The sequence below is a fragment of the Takifugu flavidus genome, chromosome 15, assembly GCF_003711565.1.
Source record: "Takifugu flavidus isolate HTHZ2018 chromosome 15, ASM371156v2, whole genome shotgun sequence".
Lineage (NCBI taxonomy): Eukaryota > Metazoa > Chordata > Actinopteri > Tetraodontiformes > Tetraodontidae > Takifugu > Takifugu flavidus.
The window spans coordinates 2,297,224-2,316,247 of NC_079534.1; the positions used below are offsets into that span (position 1 = coordinate 2,297,224).

The window sequence follows — 19,024 nt, forward strand, 5'->3', positions numbered from 1 at the left end:
GAGTCCAATTATTCCGTTGCCTTCAAACTTGATGTCTTGCCTGGGGGACCCTCGGCGTGTCTCCTTCCACCGCCACCCGACCCCCCACAAATGACACACAGGCTTTTGCAGATATCGTGTGGCATTCGCGGTTGTGTGTGCCGCAGGAAATTTAAGTTGCGCCGCAGAACGCTTTCCCATTTGTTGTGTAATAACAGGAAAAATGGAGGCGAGGCCAGCTGCAATGGCTCCAGGTCACCGTAAAGGTGAATAAATTTAAGTTAATTACCTTTATTTGAAGTTTAAAGGTGGGTGATTGTGGTTACAGGCTGGAAATTAGTTTAATGCCAAACACCGACATCTAAATTATATATTATTATTTTTAGTTAACTCTGTTTATTTAGTGTCAGGGTGAGCCATCAGGGCTTTTCTTCACCCCTCTTGCTACAGCAGATTCTTGTGAAGAGCACAAGTAGATGAGATTTCGAATTAAGGGGGAGCTATTCCCAGTCTGAGGATTGGCTCCGTAACTATTCAGGGTTTCACTAAAGAAGATGGTTTCTGTCTCCTGCTGCCGTAAGGAGAGTGTTCCCTCTGCAGATAAAGGCTTTGCAGCGCGTGTTTGAGGAAGCCCTCAGTAGTGTTGATATCTCCGCCAGGCACCTGCAGCTACCCTCAAAAACACAACCCTCAATGTTTATGTTTGCTGAATGGGGCTTTTCTGCAGCACTGGCGGATTTTACTTGTTTTACAACATGAAAGTTGATGAAAGAAACTAAAACTAAGAACACCGCTCACGCTCAGGCTTATAGATGGCGTTGGAAGCGGAGTTGGAGGAAGAGGAAGAGGTGGAAAAGTAGGAGCAGACTTGGATTAGCGACGGGATCGCTGCTGGTTCCTCGCAGGCTCCCGGCTAGGATTAGACGCACTGCACATCTGGAAACGCTGTATCTAATTTGCACCAAGATGGGGCGAGTTGAGGAGTGGTTGCAGCTGAGTGGGGAGGCCAGAGAGCTGGGCTCAGGGCCGCTAAACCTCTGATGTATTAAACCATCCTGCAGGTTCTCCCAGAACAGGTCGGGGCAAATTGAATGATTCCGTCTTGCAACTTTGCGACTGCGCTTTTAAAATCTGCTTATTCCTGTGTTCAACTTTGCAAGCCTGAGCCGTGACGAGCTCGGGGCCGTTACATTACGTTTGGATCACTGCCTTTTTTTTTTTTCCCTCTCCACGCTACCACCTCAACAGACTTCTTCCAGACATGTTATTGGATTTCACTTGACATATTTATCAGCCCGTGGCCTCGCCGGCTTGTAGCTCTCTGTTGAAAATAAGTTTAGGACGTAAAAGGTTTAACCTTCCTGAACCCGCCGTGTTCAGCACTCTGAATCCGTTTCACCGCTCTGAGATGAGAAACCTGCAGGAGAGATTAGAGTTCTGGAGGGGAGGGGAGGCCTGAACAATGAATGAGCATCCAGAAATTGGAAAAGTGGAGACAATTAGTGAAAGATATTAGCAGAATTGAGCACAGGAGAAGGCGGCGTAGGAACAATGCAAGCGATGATGAGCCTGATCTCCTCTGATGGGAGAGATGATTGCCGGGAGTCAGATCATTGTCATGAGATTTCTGCCCCGCCGTTTCAGCGTCTAGCTTCCGTCGACTGGTTCTTATTAAAGAGTGTGCCATAAACAGCCAGATTCTATCAATGGGGGATCACATAACATCCAAATTTCCAACAAACCTGGTCTTTAATAATCTAATTACATATTAAATTTAATAAATTTAGAAATCCTCTTCCTCCTTTAAGTCTTAATTAAAAGAAAAAGAGATTAAATAGATAAGAAAGACTCTTCCAGTGTGTGATGCGCAAGGATCTCTGGGCCTGATTTGCCTATTTGAGCTTCAGTGGAGGCTGGATTTGATGACTTTGTTTCTTCTGAAATGCTGCGCGGCGCCCTTAAACTCAATCAGCTCCATGTTCTGTGTATCCAACCACATGATTGAAGATAATTCCAGCCTCGATCCCCTTGAACGCTGCCATCTCCATCAAGAACGAGAATCCGCGCTTGCGCGTTCCAAACTGAGCCGACGCGTCTGTGCACATGTGTCAGCGGCGCTGATGTGGAACCGGGATGACAGCTCTCTTAAATAGCTTAAACGGCGGAAAGTGGACATTGCTTTAAAAGGAACGATCGCTGCCTTGGCAAAAAGATGCATCAGGAGCCACACAGCTAATGTCACAGATCGCTCTGAGCCTGCTGCCAGGGTGGCCTCGACTGTGCCAGAACTGTGTGTAAACCACTTCAGACCACTTTGCTCTGCTGGCTACACATATGCGCTGTAGCCCTACGGCCTTTAACCTGCCCTCTTCTTCCCCTCTCTGTTCCTCCATTCCAGCCAAGAAGACGTGCGCCCCTGCCGAGTTCGCCTGCTTGAACGGACAGTGTGTTCCGGGACGCTGGCGGTGCGACGGGGAGCCGGAATGTCCCGACGGCTCTGACGAAGCAGCAGAGACCTGCAGTGAGTGGACCTGAACTGTATTTTCTGCTGTTTCTGACGAGTCTCCTATAGAACTCGTGCTCAGGTCGCTGATTTCCTTTGTTATTCAGGCTGCAGCTGCTGTTAAAGCAGCTCACAGGCTTCCGCTCACCCACGCTCAGCAGCATTTAATGCCGTCTGAGGGAGCCTGTGTAATAGCTTTATTACCTCTCTGATGATGTTTGGCGTGCTCGCTGTTAGCTCGCACCAGTCTAGCACCCCCACGCACACAAAGCCTGATGGGCTTTAGGTGAGTCGATGTCTCAGCCGTAAATCAGAGACTCGGAACGTGTGGGTGGCCAGAGCCTGTTGTTGTTTTCTTTTTTTCATAATTGCTTTTCATTTTCGATTGCTTCTCATTGGGGGGTTTTTAGAGCTGCTCGTTTAAAAGTCCTTCGAGCTGCAGGAGGAGGCTTTACATCACCACTGCAACACATGTCAATAATATTAACTATAATATTAATTGCTGCGCCTTTAAGAAAATGATGCTATTTTGCTGAAATGTTTTGGTTTCTTCTAATCAGCTGTGATCAAGAGTCCTTTTTCACTTTCGCAAACCTTTAAAACTCAAAAAACTGAAGAGAGAATTTAAAATTCACATGTGTCTTCCTAACCCACATGCAAGAACTCACCTTAGAGTTGTTCTTTTATCCCAGAGGGACAAAAGAAGGATGCTGTGGCCTTGACATGTCCAAAACCCAAGCAAATGACCAGAACTCGCCATTATAACCAGATTGAACCAGACGTGTCCACTCATTGATGATCTCTAAGTGCTTCTGAGGTGGAACTAAAATGCATCAAGTAGAGCGTAAAATATACCAAATCACGTGATAGCTGCAAATTATGGAAGACTGCCACGTGAGACGCAGCAGCAGCGACGCTACTGCACGGAAATGCAGGAATTCCATGATATTGCAGCTCCTTTTCTGTTTGAGATGGGGTTGAATCATAATAATGACACAAGAGAAGGAAGGAAGAAACCCTGCTGAATGGACATTTTGGGGGGGGGGGTGGTAGAGAACAGTCGGGCCACAGTAACCGGCCGACACCAGCGAATCTCACACGGTCTCATTAGCCTACTGGCAAATAACCTGTCAGCCGCTCGGCCAGATTACAGAGCGTTAATGAGAAGTGTACATCTGTCAGGGAAACCATGCGATGCGCCTCCACCGCTCCGCCCGGAAGTCACATGATGGCCGCCCGCAAACGGGAGAAAGGGAGAAGCACAATGGCCTTACAGGGGGTAATTACAGAACGCACCTTAATGCATCACGCTCCACTTCCTGTGGTTCAAATCCGGGCTGAGAAAAACCATCCCGAGTCTCCCGTACCTCCAGCTCGCCACGGCGGGTGTGCAGCGCACCCTCGTGCGTGCAAAACCCCGCTCGACGCCGCAGACATCTGTGCCACATTCTGGCTCACTGAGTGGATTCCCAATTACACGCTGGAGTAGCGTTACATTGCCACATTAAGAATTCAAATGTGGGCCACATTGAGAGAGTAACTCTGAAAAATGAATGAGCCCGTGGAGAAGCGCAGCAAAGTGCCAAAGCTCATAGTTTAGATTCAGGTGTAATCAAGGAGGAAGTGGGCCACCACAGCCAGCTGTGCCGCGTCGGTGGCATCTCGGTTTAGTTTTTTCTCTTATTGACGTTTCCTGACGGGAACGCGGCCGAGCTCCAATGCAGCCGCCCTCTCCTCCCCAATTCATCAGCGGGACACGGGGAAAGCTTCCATAATTTAAGGACGTCACTCTTCAAACCGATGCAACTTGTCACTCTAAATCGGCCGGTTTTGGTTGTCAGTTTAGTCTTTTAAAGGTTGAACCGAACCCCTCTTTCTATAAAGCAGATGCTGAGCTTTGTGGGGGAGTTTATTTTCTTGCTTTCTTTCTATGCTTTCATTCACTTTGTAATGGAAGATATTTCCTTAGAAATGTGTTTGGATTCCACTGACTGGATGCTGCACAACTGTGTGGCTTCTTTCCCTTTTCTTTCTTGTGGAAATGTGTCTTCTGAGAGTTAATGTTAGCGGGTAAACGCGAGTGGCTTGTTTGTCGCCGCCACAATAAAAGGTGAACAAATGTGTCGTGCATAAATTAGCACAAATGTAGAAACAAAAATATTTATTAAATTGACTGAGTCAGTGATTTGACTTTACCTTTATCACCTATTAATTTAATCTGAATTAGGGCTGTAGAAAGTGCTATTATTGCATGCATTCTCCTATCCCTGTTCTGTAATAACATGATAATAGACTTATTTCAGGGGCCTCTGTCCCTGCTCTCAAGCAGACGTGCGCGTCGCCTCCACAGAACCTATAGAGAATAAAGCTTTCGTGCTCAGGAACACCGAACAACCTTTTAAATGTTTAACAGTATGACAACAGGACTGAAACGACCGAAGGATGGTTCACCAGTGCAAAAGCTCCATTATTCAGAGCAGAGTGATCTATTGGGGGTTTACATGGATGAGATTTAAATGATTCAGGACGATGATGCTGCGTTTAGGTGAGTTTAGGCAGGTAAAGCCCTGTTTCATCGCCTCCCCGACGGATGAAAGTGCTGCTACGTTCATTCATTGAAATCCCATTTTCAGGCAACAGGCTCTCAGCAACAGTAACAAGGTTCATTCTGATCAAATGACCCGACTAAAGCTGTCGCTTCGAGCGACGCCTCGGGTTTCTGGAGAGTGATGAAAGCCAAACTGATCTGCCGAAACATCGTGATGGACAAGAACCCTCATTCTTCACCCAGGTGGTAAACAGCAGCCAGGCAGTCAGGGAGTAACCGGCTGCCATTCTCTGTTCACCGTGCTTCTAAAAATACATTTAAAAAGTATATTTTTTTAAAAGAGAGACCCAGGTTCTTTGATGTATAGATCAAAGAATGTTCTTTAATGCAAGTGTCACTTCAGACAACAGGAAAGACCGTCCAAAATGAAAGCAATTTAAAGATGAATGAAAGATGTTCCTCATATTAGAGGGAACGTGTCAACAGAAAACAGTAACGTGGTGAACGAACACAGAAGCACTTTTATTAAAACTTGCTTGCTGATGGCAAGATGAAAAACTCCGGCAGGAACAACTGGACCTCTCTTTATTGTGATGATGGCGATGGAGCCACTGGGACGATGGTCCTGTGATGACTAATGAGGACTGTGGGGGGTTCGCAGGAACCTCAATCTATAGTCAGGTTCTACCGATCAGGAACAACAAGATAGAGAAATAAATGAAATGTCCACCAGTTATTGTTGCTGACAAGAACGTAAGATTTCATTAAGATGCAGACGAAACAGGGACGCTCACTTCTGGGTGCATCCAGTATGGAAAATTAGGATCCTGCAGACTTGTTTCAGGGGACAACAGGATCCAGGATAGACACCAGTCAGAGGACAGAAAAACAACACAAACACGATGGAGACAACATGAACCTGGGTCAGTGAAGTCAATCTGAGGGACGGGGACAATTCAGAGACAGCTGAGACAACCAGACCACTGTAAAAAAAGACTTGGTAAACATCTGTGGGACAAATGTCCAGCAGCTGGAAACAGAACAGAAGCCAGCAGAAAGAAAAAATATGATAGATCAGAAGGACAGTAGGACAAGTGGCCAGCTGGAGGACAAGAATCAGCAGCTGGACAAGCATTGCTGAAGTCAACCCGGTTATGAGACAGGACGAGAAGAGAGACCTGACCTTGAAGAGACAGAGTTCAGCCACAAAGGAGGAAGATCTGCTGCAACAGGGACAAAACGTCACAAAGAGCAGGAGATGCAAACGCGGCGTCGCCAGCTGCTGCAGCAAAACTGGAGGATGTTTGTGGACGACTGAGGAAGAACAGGGACAAACGACCCCCTTGATTATCCTCGGCAAAGCCTCAAAGAAGGAGCAAAGGCGGAAAAAGAAGCAGAACCAAATGTGCAGAAGAAAAGGAACAGTTGTTTCATCAAGATGGCCCAAAGACTCCAGTTATCCACGAAGAAGAAAACAGGAAGATTTTCCCTGGATAAATCAAGTTGTTTTTTTTAGAATAAAGGAATTCATTGTTTCTCTCTCTGTATTGACAGACCTGCCCTCACCTCCGGAACTAATGAGATAAATTTCACAACACTTTCACAAGTCTTCTACATTCCCAGATAAAACTCAAATTTGACACTTAATTCAGTTGTAATTAATGTTGAGGCTCATCCCTTCAAAGTGTAACTTAATGATCTCCCAGAGAAAAGTATTTTAACTCCAAAGGCAGCTGTGTTTACTTTTCCAATTGCTCACAAAATCCAACCAATCAATGAGTAGCGCTCTTCTTCGGTGGTATAACGACCCAAAACCAAGCGCCCCCTTGTGGACCAACTACAGTACTGTCAGATAACCTCACACATTATGTCACACAATATAAATATTACAATCCCAAATTCCTTGGAAGACTATGCCTGACTCTTAAAAATGCCTTAATTTTCCTCCATATGAAGAAAGATGTGAGTTCAGATTGGTTTTATGTAGATTGATATTTAATTTCCACCATTTAATAATATATATATATATATTAAACGTATACAAATTTGACCCTTGGTTTTGGGAGAGTTGGTGTTCATATTTAGGAGGCTTTATTTTAAACATGGTGTTTAAAGGACAGGACAGTCTGCCCTTAATTCACTAGTGAATCTGGATTCTGCTCCAGTCCGCCGGCCTTTGCTCATCCTTCATCTCTTTCCGCTTGGTATGGATGGCTTCGATTTAGCTTTAGGATAAAACCAAAACAAAACAAAAGGTCACGCAGCAGTCCGCCTCTTGGTTCTCTTTCATTCTCTGTCCTGGTGTGCATCTCAAATATGATGGATCTTTCTTTGACTCTCTAAAGGTGCCTGTCGTCGTCTCCTTTCTGCATTCTCCCGCCGTGTTCTTTTAAATACATCTAGACAGCGTGTAAGTTCCTCTCTCTCAGGTTCCTCCTCCTCGTCGGGTTCATCCCTGAGAAGTGCCTGTGCATGAGTTTTGAGAGGTTTATCACTTGTGATCGCTCTTTGACACACGATTTATCTCCGTCCTGAGTTGATCCAGGATCACATCTGAAAACTATTTCAGTGACTTGCGTCATTAAAGAACGATGCCATTCTTAATTTGAAGATTAAAAGCTTGTTTCTGTCTTTACATTTCCTCAAACGGGAACCAAATTGATAAACTATCAGGTCACAGAGGTTAATATGTTGTTCATGCGGTTGTCTCACCCCTTTAGTGTCACTGGACATCAAAGATTTTAGTGGAAACTTAAAACTGAACCAAGCTGGATGAAATAAATCTATGAACCTTTTTGCCTATTTCTGCCCCGAGTCCACATTTTTTTCAGTGTGTTCCAAAACCCCAAGGTGACTTTTTGGTCTATTTAAACATTTTGGTGGACATAAATGACCTGATGCAGCCTGAATATTCAGGGCGACGACTTGGGCTGAGATCAGGGTTAAGATGAGTCCATGTACTGTCCACGCAGGTGATGGACGCATCAGCTCTATTCTCTCTGCCTGTCCTTCCTCCTGCTGCGGCAATAGTCTCACATGGTTGGAAATCACAACCTGGAACCCCAACATCTAATGGTCTGCTGCATCATCATTATCCGCGCATACATTATTCATCACCGCCGTTCCTCTGGGATGTCCGCCTGCAGTAGGACCACTGAGATTCCACAACAGTTTTAGAACAATTCCGTGTTTATCGTCAGATTGTTTTCCCATCCCCAACCATGTAAGGGAAGAAGGAAGGAATTTTGTTGCATAGCAATCTAAAATCAGGGGTTCCTTTGATCATCAGCCTGTAATGAGCCTCCTTCCATCAAGGCCTGGCCTCCATCTTTGATGTCCTTCATCTTCACGGTGTCAACAGTGCAGCAAAATTCAAAGTGACGACAGCAGGAACTGGTGTGGACTACATGCTGTCTGAAGCTGGTGCAGCCTACTCATTCAGCCCCACCCCCACCCTGGCGGGGGGGTGGGTCAAACGTGGGCGCTAATATGGTCGAGTATCCAAATACAAATTACAATGATTGCAGAGCTATATCGAGGCAAAATAAGCACCTGTTTCTGGCCCTGTTATCATTAATAAATATATCCATATAAATATATTAGAGGTTGAACAAAAATCTGCTGCTCATTGAATTAACGCCATCTGAAAGGAGAGGAGAGGTAAAAATAAAGGGGCTGCTTGAGATGATCAGTGTGCGGTAAATAGCTGCGCTCGCTTAAGAACCAGGGCTCGGTCCACTGGGTCCCTGTCTGGTCCAATTACACACGACAACCAGCACCTAACATCCTTAGCAACAGCGTCGCAGATTCTCTTATAACCTCATAAATAATCGCGATTACAGCGTGTTTGCGTTCAGGCTGCGCTGCTGCAGCGACGGGCACGTGGAAAAAAGAGGTTTCTCAGTCCAAAATCAAAGCAGATCCTCAAAGTGGATCCTTTAGTTTCACAACATCAACCCTTCTCTGCGAGTCGGTAACTGTTATCGTAGCATCACCCGCTAGCAGCTCAGAAAGCTGATATGTTGCAGAAGAGATCTAAAAGTTGTGGCTGATCTGATCCTGAACGCTTGTTAGTCACTTTACTGCCCAGTCTGATCATCATCGATCGCTTTAATCAGTTGTGATCTCTTCTATCCGGGGTGGCTGCAAAGGAATTGCAGATGTTTCCCAGATACTGTTTGTTCAACAGGGGGGAAAGAAGTCAGACGGATCAATTGTAAGAAAATCATTTGTAAGCCTAAGGAGGGTGTGAAGCTTCACATCCTTTCGGTGCACACATGAGCATTAGTTGGCTGACAGATGGTGTTGGGGGGGTGATGATGCCCTCAAACGTCCAAAGATGGAGAATATTCCATCCGATCGACCGAAATGATTGCATGAAAATGCTATAAATGATTCACCAGGTCGGGTCACCCTTTGATCCCCTTCCAGGACGCTTTAGGCTGCACTGTAAGCAAACATGTATAATTGACAGCGGGCTTCCTAATGGAAGCAGCGTAATCTGGATCAATCCCACCTCATGCCAAAGAGAACAGATTGGCGGGGACGGGAGGGGGGGCTTTTTCTTTACAGCCGACTGTGCATTTGCAGTATTTCATGATCTTTCCGCGTGTCTCTTTAGAGGCGGGTAAGACGGTAAAATCAATTGGCTAGAGTGGTGGAGATTAGATGAGTTGGGGGCACCAGGGAAATCAGCTCCAGCGGTGCTTTAGAGATGCTTTTTTTTGTGGCCGCGACCATTAAAAGCGCCGCTTATAATCTCTTTTATTCTCGTTCCCGCAGGCATACAGACGTGTCCCCCCGAGAAATTCGACTGCGGGGGATCCACCAACAAGTGTGTGTCGTTGTCATGGCGATGCGATGGGGAGAAAGACTGCGAGAACGGGGCGGACGAGGAGGACTGCGCATCCGGTGAGTCTGTCGGCGGGGCTGAAATCCAGCCGTGGCGGAAGGAGGGAATGACACGAGCTGATGGGAGGCACCCGTGGGACGTGAATTCTCCCCTCTAGCGTCGCCGTTCTGACGCCAGGCGCCATCAAGAGGCAGGAGACATTAAAGACGCAGCCGGAGTCGCCGTGTAATTGCGGGCCTTTGAAGTGAGGTTTGAGTTGGAAAATCAGCCTCCTGCTTCCTGCTTATGCGTATCGCAAATATCCGACGTGCTTGATCTGCGATTTCTGTCACCGCGTTTCGGACTTCGAGGGTTTAGCCTCGTGGCGCCACCTCCCACCCAGCCACCTCAGCCTTGCACCTCACCCCCCCCCCCCCCATCCCCCACCCCCCCGCTCCCTACAGGGACGATCGCTGCCCTACTTCTGAGGCACTGTGAAGAATCAGCTTCTTCTTCTTCTTCTCCTCTCCCCCGTTGCCTCTTCACATCAAGAAAAGCTGATTGAGGCAACAGAGCTGCAGTGGATGCGTGCGGGGGGTGGGGGTGGGGGGGGGCATATCCCCATTAACCTATGTAAATGGCAGCCACTTTTACAGGCATCAGCTCCCTGGTTACTTGATTGTGTGGTCGCTCCGGCTGTGATTGGTTCGTGTCCCGGACACATACGGCGGCGCTAACAGTGCACAGGAGTCGGACCTCCCGTCTGTGGACGACACGCGAAATCAGCGTCAAATTTGCACCAAGGACACAGAAGCAAATCAGAGCAGCACTGGAAGCGACGGTTGTTTGAGAGTAACGCAGCGCCTGAAATCCTGAAACGCTGCAGGATAGTGGAAGCCAAGAAGCGGCTGTAGTGAGAAGAATCCGTGTCCAGGTTGTCTCCCGTCCCCCTCCCCCTGTTTTGTCTTTTGTCTCCTGTCTTCCACCTGTGCTTGGTTGTATCCCCGCCTGGTCTTTCGGGTATTTAAACCCTCGTCCTTTCCCTCGCGGCTGGGATTGCAGAGATGGGTTACAGGACAAAACTGTTGGGTCATGCTGGGTTTGCTTGAACTAGCGTCCATTAGACGCTTCATTTGTTCTATTTTGAGGTTATTCCCATCAGACCGGCCTGCAAAGGGACAGTCAGTCTCTCTCTCACACACACTTGTGCAAGTGGAAGTGATTCCATTGACTTTAGATCTAATGCCCTCGTGGCGTGGATGGCTTTTTGGTGCACTCTCCATTGGGATCCATTCTAGCCTGCGTTAATCCTTTTCTCATTCTAATGTCTGTATTGACGTGGCGGCTTTAAGCCTCTCAGCTGTGACACGGGGGCAGGCAGCAGGCTGCCACCCACTCAGGCGGAGCACAGACTCCAGCCAGAGGGAACTGCTGCGACCCGGAGGTGGACTCTGGGGCGCCGCTTTAACAGCATTTGCATGCAGACGAGGGGACAACCTGTGTGAATGCAAACCAGATGAATGTGCGTTAATTCTCCTGAGCGGCAGACCGAAGGCTTTATCGTTCACATTTACAGTCAGGCAGCGAGAGGAGGGCAACGTGGAGTAAATAACCAGTTTATCTGTTCATTACAGCATCGCTGCTGGCACTGGGGCAGCTGGAGAAATGGCTTTGGAGGAGCATTAAGTTGCTGTATGTTTAGGTTTGGGGGGGTGAACGGAGCCTCGTAAAATAATGCAGCAGGAGACCTGAGAATCAGCGTCACTGTTGTCTTTTCTCCTGCCTGCTGGCAAAGCAAGAAGCTGGGAAGAGAGGCTGCGAATGTAGCTGGGAATCAAAGGTTGGGCGTGTTTAATTCAAAAGATTAAAGCATAAATCAACTGCAGGCTGAATGTGGGGAAATAAACAGAAAATCCCTCATGCTCCCAACACAGGCTCCAGATTTCAGAGGCAATGAGAGCGGAAGTGATTGATACTCCTGCATGACTCCAATTAGCAGGACGAAGTTTAGCGCAAAAATACGGGAAACTGAAGCACATTAATGGCTTCTATTTTAGATATTTAATAAGGTTAATGCTCTGCCAGCAGCGACCCTTCCCTTCCGCCTTATAATGGAAAAGCTTCACTCGCATCTGGGTTGTTGTTTTTTTTCCATCTGCAGCATATTTTTGCACAATAACAACACAATGTCGTACTCAGCTGTTGAGCTGGGAGAGCTCTCTTAACTCAAGGCTGCTTATGGCCACTCGCTCCTGGCGTGAGCAGCAAAACCTACAAGCTGAAGACAAAAAGCAAAAAGCAAAAGCACTTTTACTCGCATTTACCCAAACATGATTTTAATTTAGCCTCCCAAAACTGACAGATCTTGGGAGAACCCGCTCAGCCCCAGCGCGCTGTGTGATTAGTAGAAGTTAACTGAGCGCACAGCCTGCCGCGGCAAAAGTAAATCTTGCAGAGGCATCCTGTTAATTGAGTCCTCCATGTGGTGAATTATGCATTCTGTGGAATCTACTCTCACTGCAGAGAGCTTTTCCTTATTAGCGTTACTTTAGGAGAGGCTGTACAGCACCGTTTAACTGTCGCGTTGCATCTTTTTAGCGGCATCGTCGTCCCAGTTCAGGCTGCTCAGATGTTTTACTCTGAGCCTGGTTGGCGTGGATTATTAAATTCATTTGACCCCTCCCTCCTCATGTCACTGTTAATTGCTGGACCAAGCAGTGAGTTTCCTGAGGTCAGTGAAAGCACCATACTGGAGACAGTTGCACCTTACTGGGGGGTCACGTCTGTTACCAGCCAGTAAGAGAGATGTGAAGGAGGTGGGTGCCCTGGCCTCTAGTTCCATGTTACCAGGGTGTCCGTTTGGGAGCGACACACCCGACTTCCGCCTGTGCGTCGCTGCTGTGATACAGAGCAGAAACATGTAGGAATATTTCCCTTATTCCCTGTCAGTCAGACACTGTCTCACATGTTTTTACAGATATTATGCAGCACATCCATCACATAAATTAATATGTGTGTTTTTAGGTTAAATAAAAAATAGATATAAGGTACATTAGATGAGTAAAGTGCTGTCTCTCTCTGTGATTTATTTATATTTTATACTGTCTTGTGGAATGTTTTATCTATCAGACTATCAGAGACTATCAGAGTTGCTCAGAAGCCTGAAGATTCTCTCACTCCGTCTTTCCTCAGCGACATTCCTAATATTCGGCTCCTGTGTAATCACAACTATGTCTCTTGAATCTCTTTAATTATTTAGAGCCAAATTAGCATGACATCAGGAGAGCATCAGAACAAGGGCCATAGTTACATCAGGATCAGATGGGGCTTGGTTAATATTCATAAACGTGAGCCGGATGCTTGGGGCGTTGCTGCGGATGTCAGTACGTCAATGTTTGACTTTTTAAGTGAAAAGAGGCAAATGACCGCAAGAATGACGGCAATTCAGATCCTCTTGCAGGATTTTCTTTGTTTGTTTGTTTGCTTATTTGCTTGCTTGTTTGTTTGTAGGCGGCATTTATGTCCGATAAATCCTTTAATCCAAAAAGTTGTTTTGCACTTGGTTTCCACCCTAAACATTTCCACCCGCACCTCTGATCAACTCATCAAAGCCGGGCAGTCACATAAAAGCCCTCACATGCCGACCACTTGGAGATTTTGGGAGATAAGCAAGCAGGGCAGAATTCCAGTAAGGTGGAATTCACACTGACACTCGTGACCTTTGTTCAGGACACGCGGAGCACTTTTAAAGCTTCCGAGGGAAAACGTTGCCTCTTACTATTTTAGTCTTTAAAGAGCATGTGAAATATAGGTTGATCCTGCGTAAAGCAGCGTAGAAGCTGTAGACGTTTCTCCTGGAGGTTACAGACTGTCCTTAGCAACAGCAATCCTCCGCTATAACCAGCAGAACCACTGAAGCTCCCTGTGGTTTGGGTACATATCACATTCTGCTGCTGTGGGATCGCGGTGGGCACCGAGACCCTCTTCCCAGCCTGAGCGCGTTTTGGTCAGACGTGATTTAGACAGAAAAATAAGCTGGGAGAGAAGCTGAAAAGGTTTTACTCAAGCCTTGAGTTTGGGACTGTGGTGAGGAGAGGTAAACGTTCCCTTCCTGGTCGGAAACTTTTTCACGCGGCGAGAAATCGAGCCTTTGCCGGACGGTGTGTTGGGTTTTGAAATAAAGTGTTTGGGATTTTTAGATGGGAAGCTCATTTACTCCTCTCACGTTGCAAGCGCAGCACGTCCATCACACAGCATTTATGTGTCTACAGCAATCAACATGATTACGCGGCTAAGTGCCAAAACGACTGAGACGAGCATCGACAGCTCGCCCCGACATGCCGTCGTTTATGCCATGTTGGTTTTGCAGTGAAGGCCGGGATTGGATTTTTATCCTAGCAGAGTTTTGTTAATTAGCAGTCGCTGGTGACGATGGCTGGGGAAAGTGTCTGAACCACCACCAGCATGGAAATGTTGATTAATATACGGCGTTAGCCTTTAGCACTATTTGATGTCGTTGTTATCTGTGCAATGTGGATCCCGCCCAGCTCTCCTATGTGGGATGGTTTTAAAGTTGCAGGAATATGATGCAGTGCTGGAAAGAGGCAAAACCACATTTTTGATACTTGATGACTCATTTTTGATACATCTATCAACATTTGTCATTAATTATGCCACATAGAGTCATGAGTAACAGCGAAATCTTGTGCAATTAACCAAAGGAAGTTGTCCTCCAGATGCCAAAGCCTGCCCCAGTGGTGAGTTCATGTGCGGCAACCGGAAGTGCTTGGCCTCCACCTACGTGTGCGACAGCGATGACGACTGTGGGGACGGCAGCGACGAGCTCAAGTGCGCCTCCCCGCTCACCTGCGGGCCGGACCACCTCCGCTGCAACACCTCGGAGTGCGTGCCGCTCATGTGGAGCTGCGACGGAGACCCCGACTGCTCTGACAGCTCCGACGAGGGGCCGGAGCGCTGCGGCGGCGACGGGGCGCCGTACCTGCTGAACAGACGGGCCAACTGCTCAGCCGGGGAGTTTCGCTGTGCCAACGGCGAATGCGTGAGGCTGACGTGGAAGTGCGACGGCGATCCAGACTGCAAGGACAAGTCTGACGAGTCCGACTGTCGTAAGTATCCTTGAATGACAGGAAAAGCAGTTTTATATGAATCGCTTGTGGTTTTTATTTATTGCCCGCTGTCCTCAGGTGCACCCCGGGCCCCCCACGCCCCCCCTTCCCCCGGGGGTTTGGTGTAACAGATGATTGTGGCCCTTAACCCGAGCTATTCCCTTTAAGCAATAGTTAAATATCATCTGCATATCGCTGCACCTTCACAGCTGCTTGTGTTGCTTCATGGCAACATAAAGTATTGTTTTTGTCTTTAATAAACCGATTTTGGTGCATTTTTGACTGTTTAGTAACCAGGTCGCTGCGTATCCTGGGGACAGAGGAAGCCGATGTGGAGCTGATGTTTTTCTTCCCCTCCTCAGGAGCTCCTTTGCTGTGTAACACGTTTTCCAATCTGCTGGAGCGGGATGTGTTATTTGTAAAGGCGCCGGAGAATGTGTTTCTGTTGATAAATAGCATTTGAAGATGGGACCTTGCGATAAAGCAGGTTTTCCTATTAGCTCCTCGTGGACGGGAGCGCCCTGAAGCTCCTTCCTGGCTAAGCTCGGGATGTGTAGCCCAGATAGTCTCACCGTACATTATCAAGATGTGCGACACACAAATCCCAACACCTTTTGCTCTCCCCGGCGTGATACAAGCGAGTGATTGATGGTTTGTTAGCCGGCCGGATGTGTCCGTTAAGCGAGCGGCCTGAGGGCAGCTAGAGGGGCGACCTTGAGGGTGCTTTTCATGCTCTACCTTCAGCACCTTTGCTGTCTTCACATCGTTAGTATGTAAAGACCACTGTGCCGTACAAATCGAATTTTCCACAAGCTATTCATATGATTATATAAGGTGCACGTGTACCAGGATGGAAGCAAATCTCTAGATCCATCTAAACGATACAGAGAAATTGTATAAAGGATGCACACCTTGTGCCCCTTGTGTCGTGCGTTTGCGTGCACACGCGCCTGCACACGCCTGAGCGCCAGCCTTTCCATAAATCACACCTCCGCTCATTTACATTCCATATATTGCTTTTTAGTGTGTCTTTGGGGGGAGTTATTTGAGCATACTTGAGCCCGTTGATGAAAAGCTCCTCGTTGCTCTGGATGTTAATAAAATCTGCTTCGAGCAGCCAACATCTCCGCAATATTGGAAATCATTCATCACGCGCCTTCAGGTCGACCGCGTCTGTCCGAGCACCTGTAAAGAAAAACAAGCACTGACGAACGACTGCTTTCCAGTGTTTGTCTTCCCTCAGGTATTACTAAAGAATGGAAAATAGAAGGACTGAGGAAGCAAAGGGAACTCGGGATGTGGCGTTTTATGGACCCCAGGAAGCTCTTAAAGGGATTAAAAGGGATTTACGGGCCCATTTTCAGATGTTCAGGTAAAGTCGTGCTCTTGTGTGTCTTCCAGCCCTGCTGACCTGCCGCCCAGACGAGTTCCAGTGCGGCGACGGCTCCTGCATCCACGGAACCAAACAGTGTAACAAGGTCCACGATTGCGTCGACCACAGCGACGAGTCCGGCTGCGTCAATGGTGAGTGTGAGACCCGGCTGAGATCACCTCAGTCGTCAGCCAGGCTGCCGGATCGGGGGTTTGCGATTGGAGGGGTTGGTGTGCGCTTGGTTTTAGGCCTTGTTTGGGGCCCCTTAAGCTCCTTAGCGGCCCTCATGTCGTCCTTTCTGAGAAGGTTTTTGTGACCTTTGTCCTGCTGGGATTATTGTTGTCTGGGTGGACCGTTGCCATGGGGTTTGGTTTGTGCTGTGAAGGTGCTTTTACATTGTTGGTACAGAATGGAAACGCGGTGCGGCTGCCAAAAGCTTTTTTAAAATCTCATCTGCTATATAGTTCATTTTTTTTCTTGTTTTTTTTTCCGCCCGTTTTGTCATCGGGCAACAGGGTTTGTGGAGTTTGGGTCGCTTCGCTGCATAAAGATGATAGCAAGCTGAGCAGGTTTTGAAGGACTTGTCTGAACTAATTGCTGCCTGTTTTTACAATCTTTCTGCTGGCTTTGATGCAAAATTTACCAGCAAAAGAGGAAATCGGACTGTGAAACATTTCAGTCCTTTAAATTTAATTTTTAATTGCACAAAGCCCCCCCGATGGTATTAATGTCTTCTTGCGGTTTGTTTGAAGCGAGCCTTCAGTAATTTGGTGAATCACTCGAGACATTCCTCCGGACTCCAGCTCCCTTCAAATGCACGGCAATTAATTTGGAGTAGTCCTGCTGTCGCCCATACAAATGCTCCCGTCTCTCCTTTCCTTGCCGCAGCCACCAGATGTGAGGGACCCCTGAAGTTCCTGTGCAAGAACGGAGAGTGCATCGACAGCTCCAAGGTCTGCGACTCTGTCAAGGACTGTAAAGACCGGTCGGACGAGCCCAAGAAGGAGTGCGGTAAGAGCCCAGGCTTGTGCCCCTCTTAGCCTGTTTCACTCACCAAGTCTTGTAAAAACATCCCCTGCACAAAAAAGAGACATCACCCTTCAAGACACGTCAAGGAAAGCAGACAGTCTCATAAAGGCGAAAGCTTCAGAAGCCGTTATTCTGTCAGGGTGTGTTCCCGCGCCCGCCCTTCCTGTATCGCCCCGCCGCTCTCCTCCAGCCCCGCTCTTGTCCTCGGCTCATTAAAAACCTGTCTACCTGCGTGCCGCTGAGCGCTCTGCTCCCTCAACCGTTTACCCGCAAGATGCTCCTCTCAGACGGAACACGCGCACCTACGCGCCAACGCCGGGGCTGATGGCGTTCGCCAGCGTCGCTCTTTGAACAGAGGAACATAAAGAGAATGCGTTTTTTACTCCGAGTGCAGGGGAATGTTTTCCTCCGTCTCCCATCTCCTTATTAATAATAGCACATTACCACAGCACTGAGTCACATCTGCACACATCGTTAACACAACTTCAGCTCATGCTCTGGTGCGTAATGGGTTACCATGACGGCGGGGATGGCGATGACGGGGGAAAGATGTCACGTTTGCTTACAGATTAAGGAGACACATGACCTCTAAAGTCCCAGCTGTCCTTGAAAGCAGACTGGAAAGAGCTTTTGCCACACAAGGCCTCTCCTGGGGCTCCCAGCACCTCTTCCAGATGTAATGCAGCTGCTGTCTGCAGCTCAGAACGGAGATGGAAGGGCTGAGTTGGGAGTTCACGTGAGTGGCAGGTTATTGTCAGCCTTCCAGCTGAATCAGAGAGGGGAATTTCATGTTGGCAGTGGCAGCACTCAGAGCCTTCTGGCACTTACACAAAGCAAACAAGAAAAAGTGTCTTTGGAGAGTCAACTTTTAATCCCACTTCCCTTTTGGTGCAATAAATAATGAATAAAATGGTGTAGCTGTGTTTGAATGTCCCAGTAAAAAGCATTAAATATGAGTTTAATCATCCTGGGTTAGCAGGGATTGCTGCGGCAACTATTTTGGGTCGAACACACCGTTGCCAAGAACATAATTGAGAGGTTTTTGTGCCCAAATGAATGAGATAGAGACGGCAGGGAGATTTGAATTTGAAGATGGATTCAGCCGGGTCTCGCTCAAAACAGCCGAGAATTCTAAACGTTGAAGAAAAACTGTCGACAAGGTAAAAACAAGTAAATCCTGAGAGAAAAGCGCCGCCCCGCGTGTATTTTTAAAGCCTTGCCATTAAAACTGATGGGGCTGATGCGCGCCGGCAGATCGCCCTGCGTCCGTCGGTAAAGAACGCCGCCTGTTTGCGAACAACCGCGTTTGATAGACGGTTGTGTTTTTCCCTTTATCCTCCCTTTTCCATATTTTCAGTCAGCAGCCTCGACTGTTCTCGTGTAAAAACCGAGCTGCTGCTTTTTCCCAGATTACCTTCTGTTCTAACTTCAAACATTTCTTTTGTTGTAATTTGAAAAAAAGCATAAGAAAATGTGTAATTCAGTGAAATGGATTATGGTTGCATATTGCTATTAGGAGTAATCTTGAGTGGGCCTAGTTCTGAGATCTTTTCTTCCGAGTTAAAGGTACCCATGAAGCCCACTTCAGCTGTTATTGAAGATCTGTATTGTGCTGCTGCGGCTTTGAGCTATTTTT

The 19,024-nt window shown here is 47.5% G+C and overlaps 1 protein-coding gene across 3 annotated transcripts in view; it reads left to right on the forward strand.

Moving 5' to 3' along the window:
• Positions 1-19,024, forward strand: part of LOC130538894 (low-density lipoprotein receptor-related protein 8-like) — a 45,507-nt gene that overhangs the window by 15,081 nt on the left and 11,402 nt on the right. For all 3 annotated transcript variants that reach the window (XR_008953995.1, XM_057056879.1, XM_057056880.1), the window contains exons 3-7: positions 2,378-2,500; positions 9,813-9,941; positions 14,598-14,987; positions 16,389-16,511; positions 17,248-17,370. Coding sequence is in view for 2 of the 3 variants with exons in the window: in XM_057056879.1 (XP_056912859.1) it covers positions 2,378-2,500; positions 9,813-9,941; positions 14,598-14,987; positions 16,389-16,511; positions 17,248-17,370 (888 nt within the window). In the remaining variant the exon portion in view is untranslated. The remainder of the gene's footprint in view (positions 1-2,377; positions 2,501-9,812; positions 9,942-14,597; positions 14,988-16,388; positions 16,512-17,247; positions 17,371-19,024) is intronic.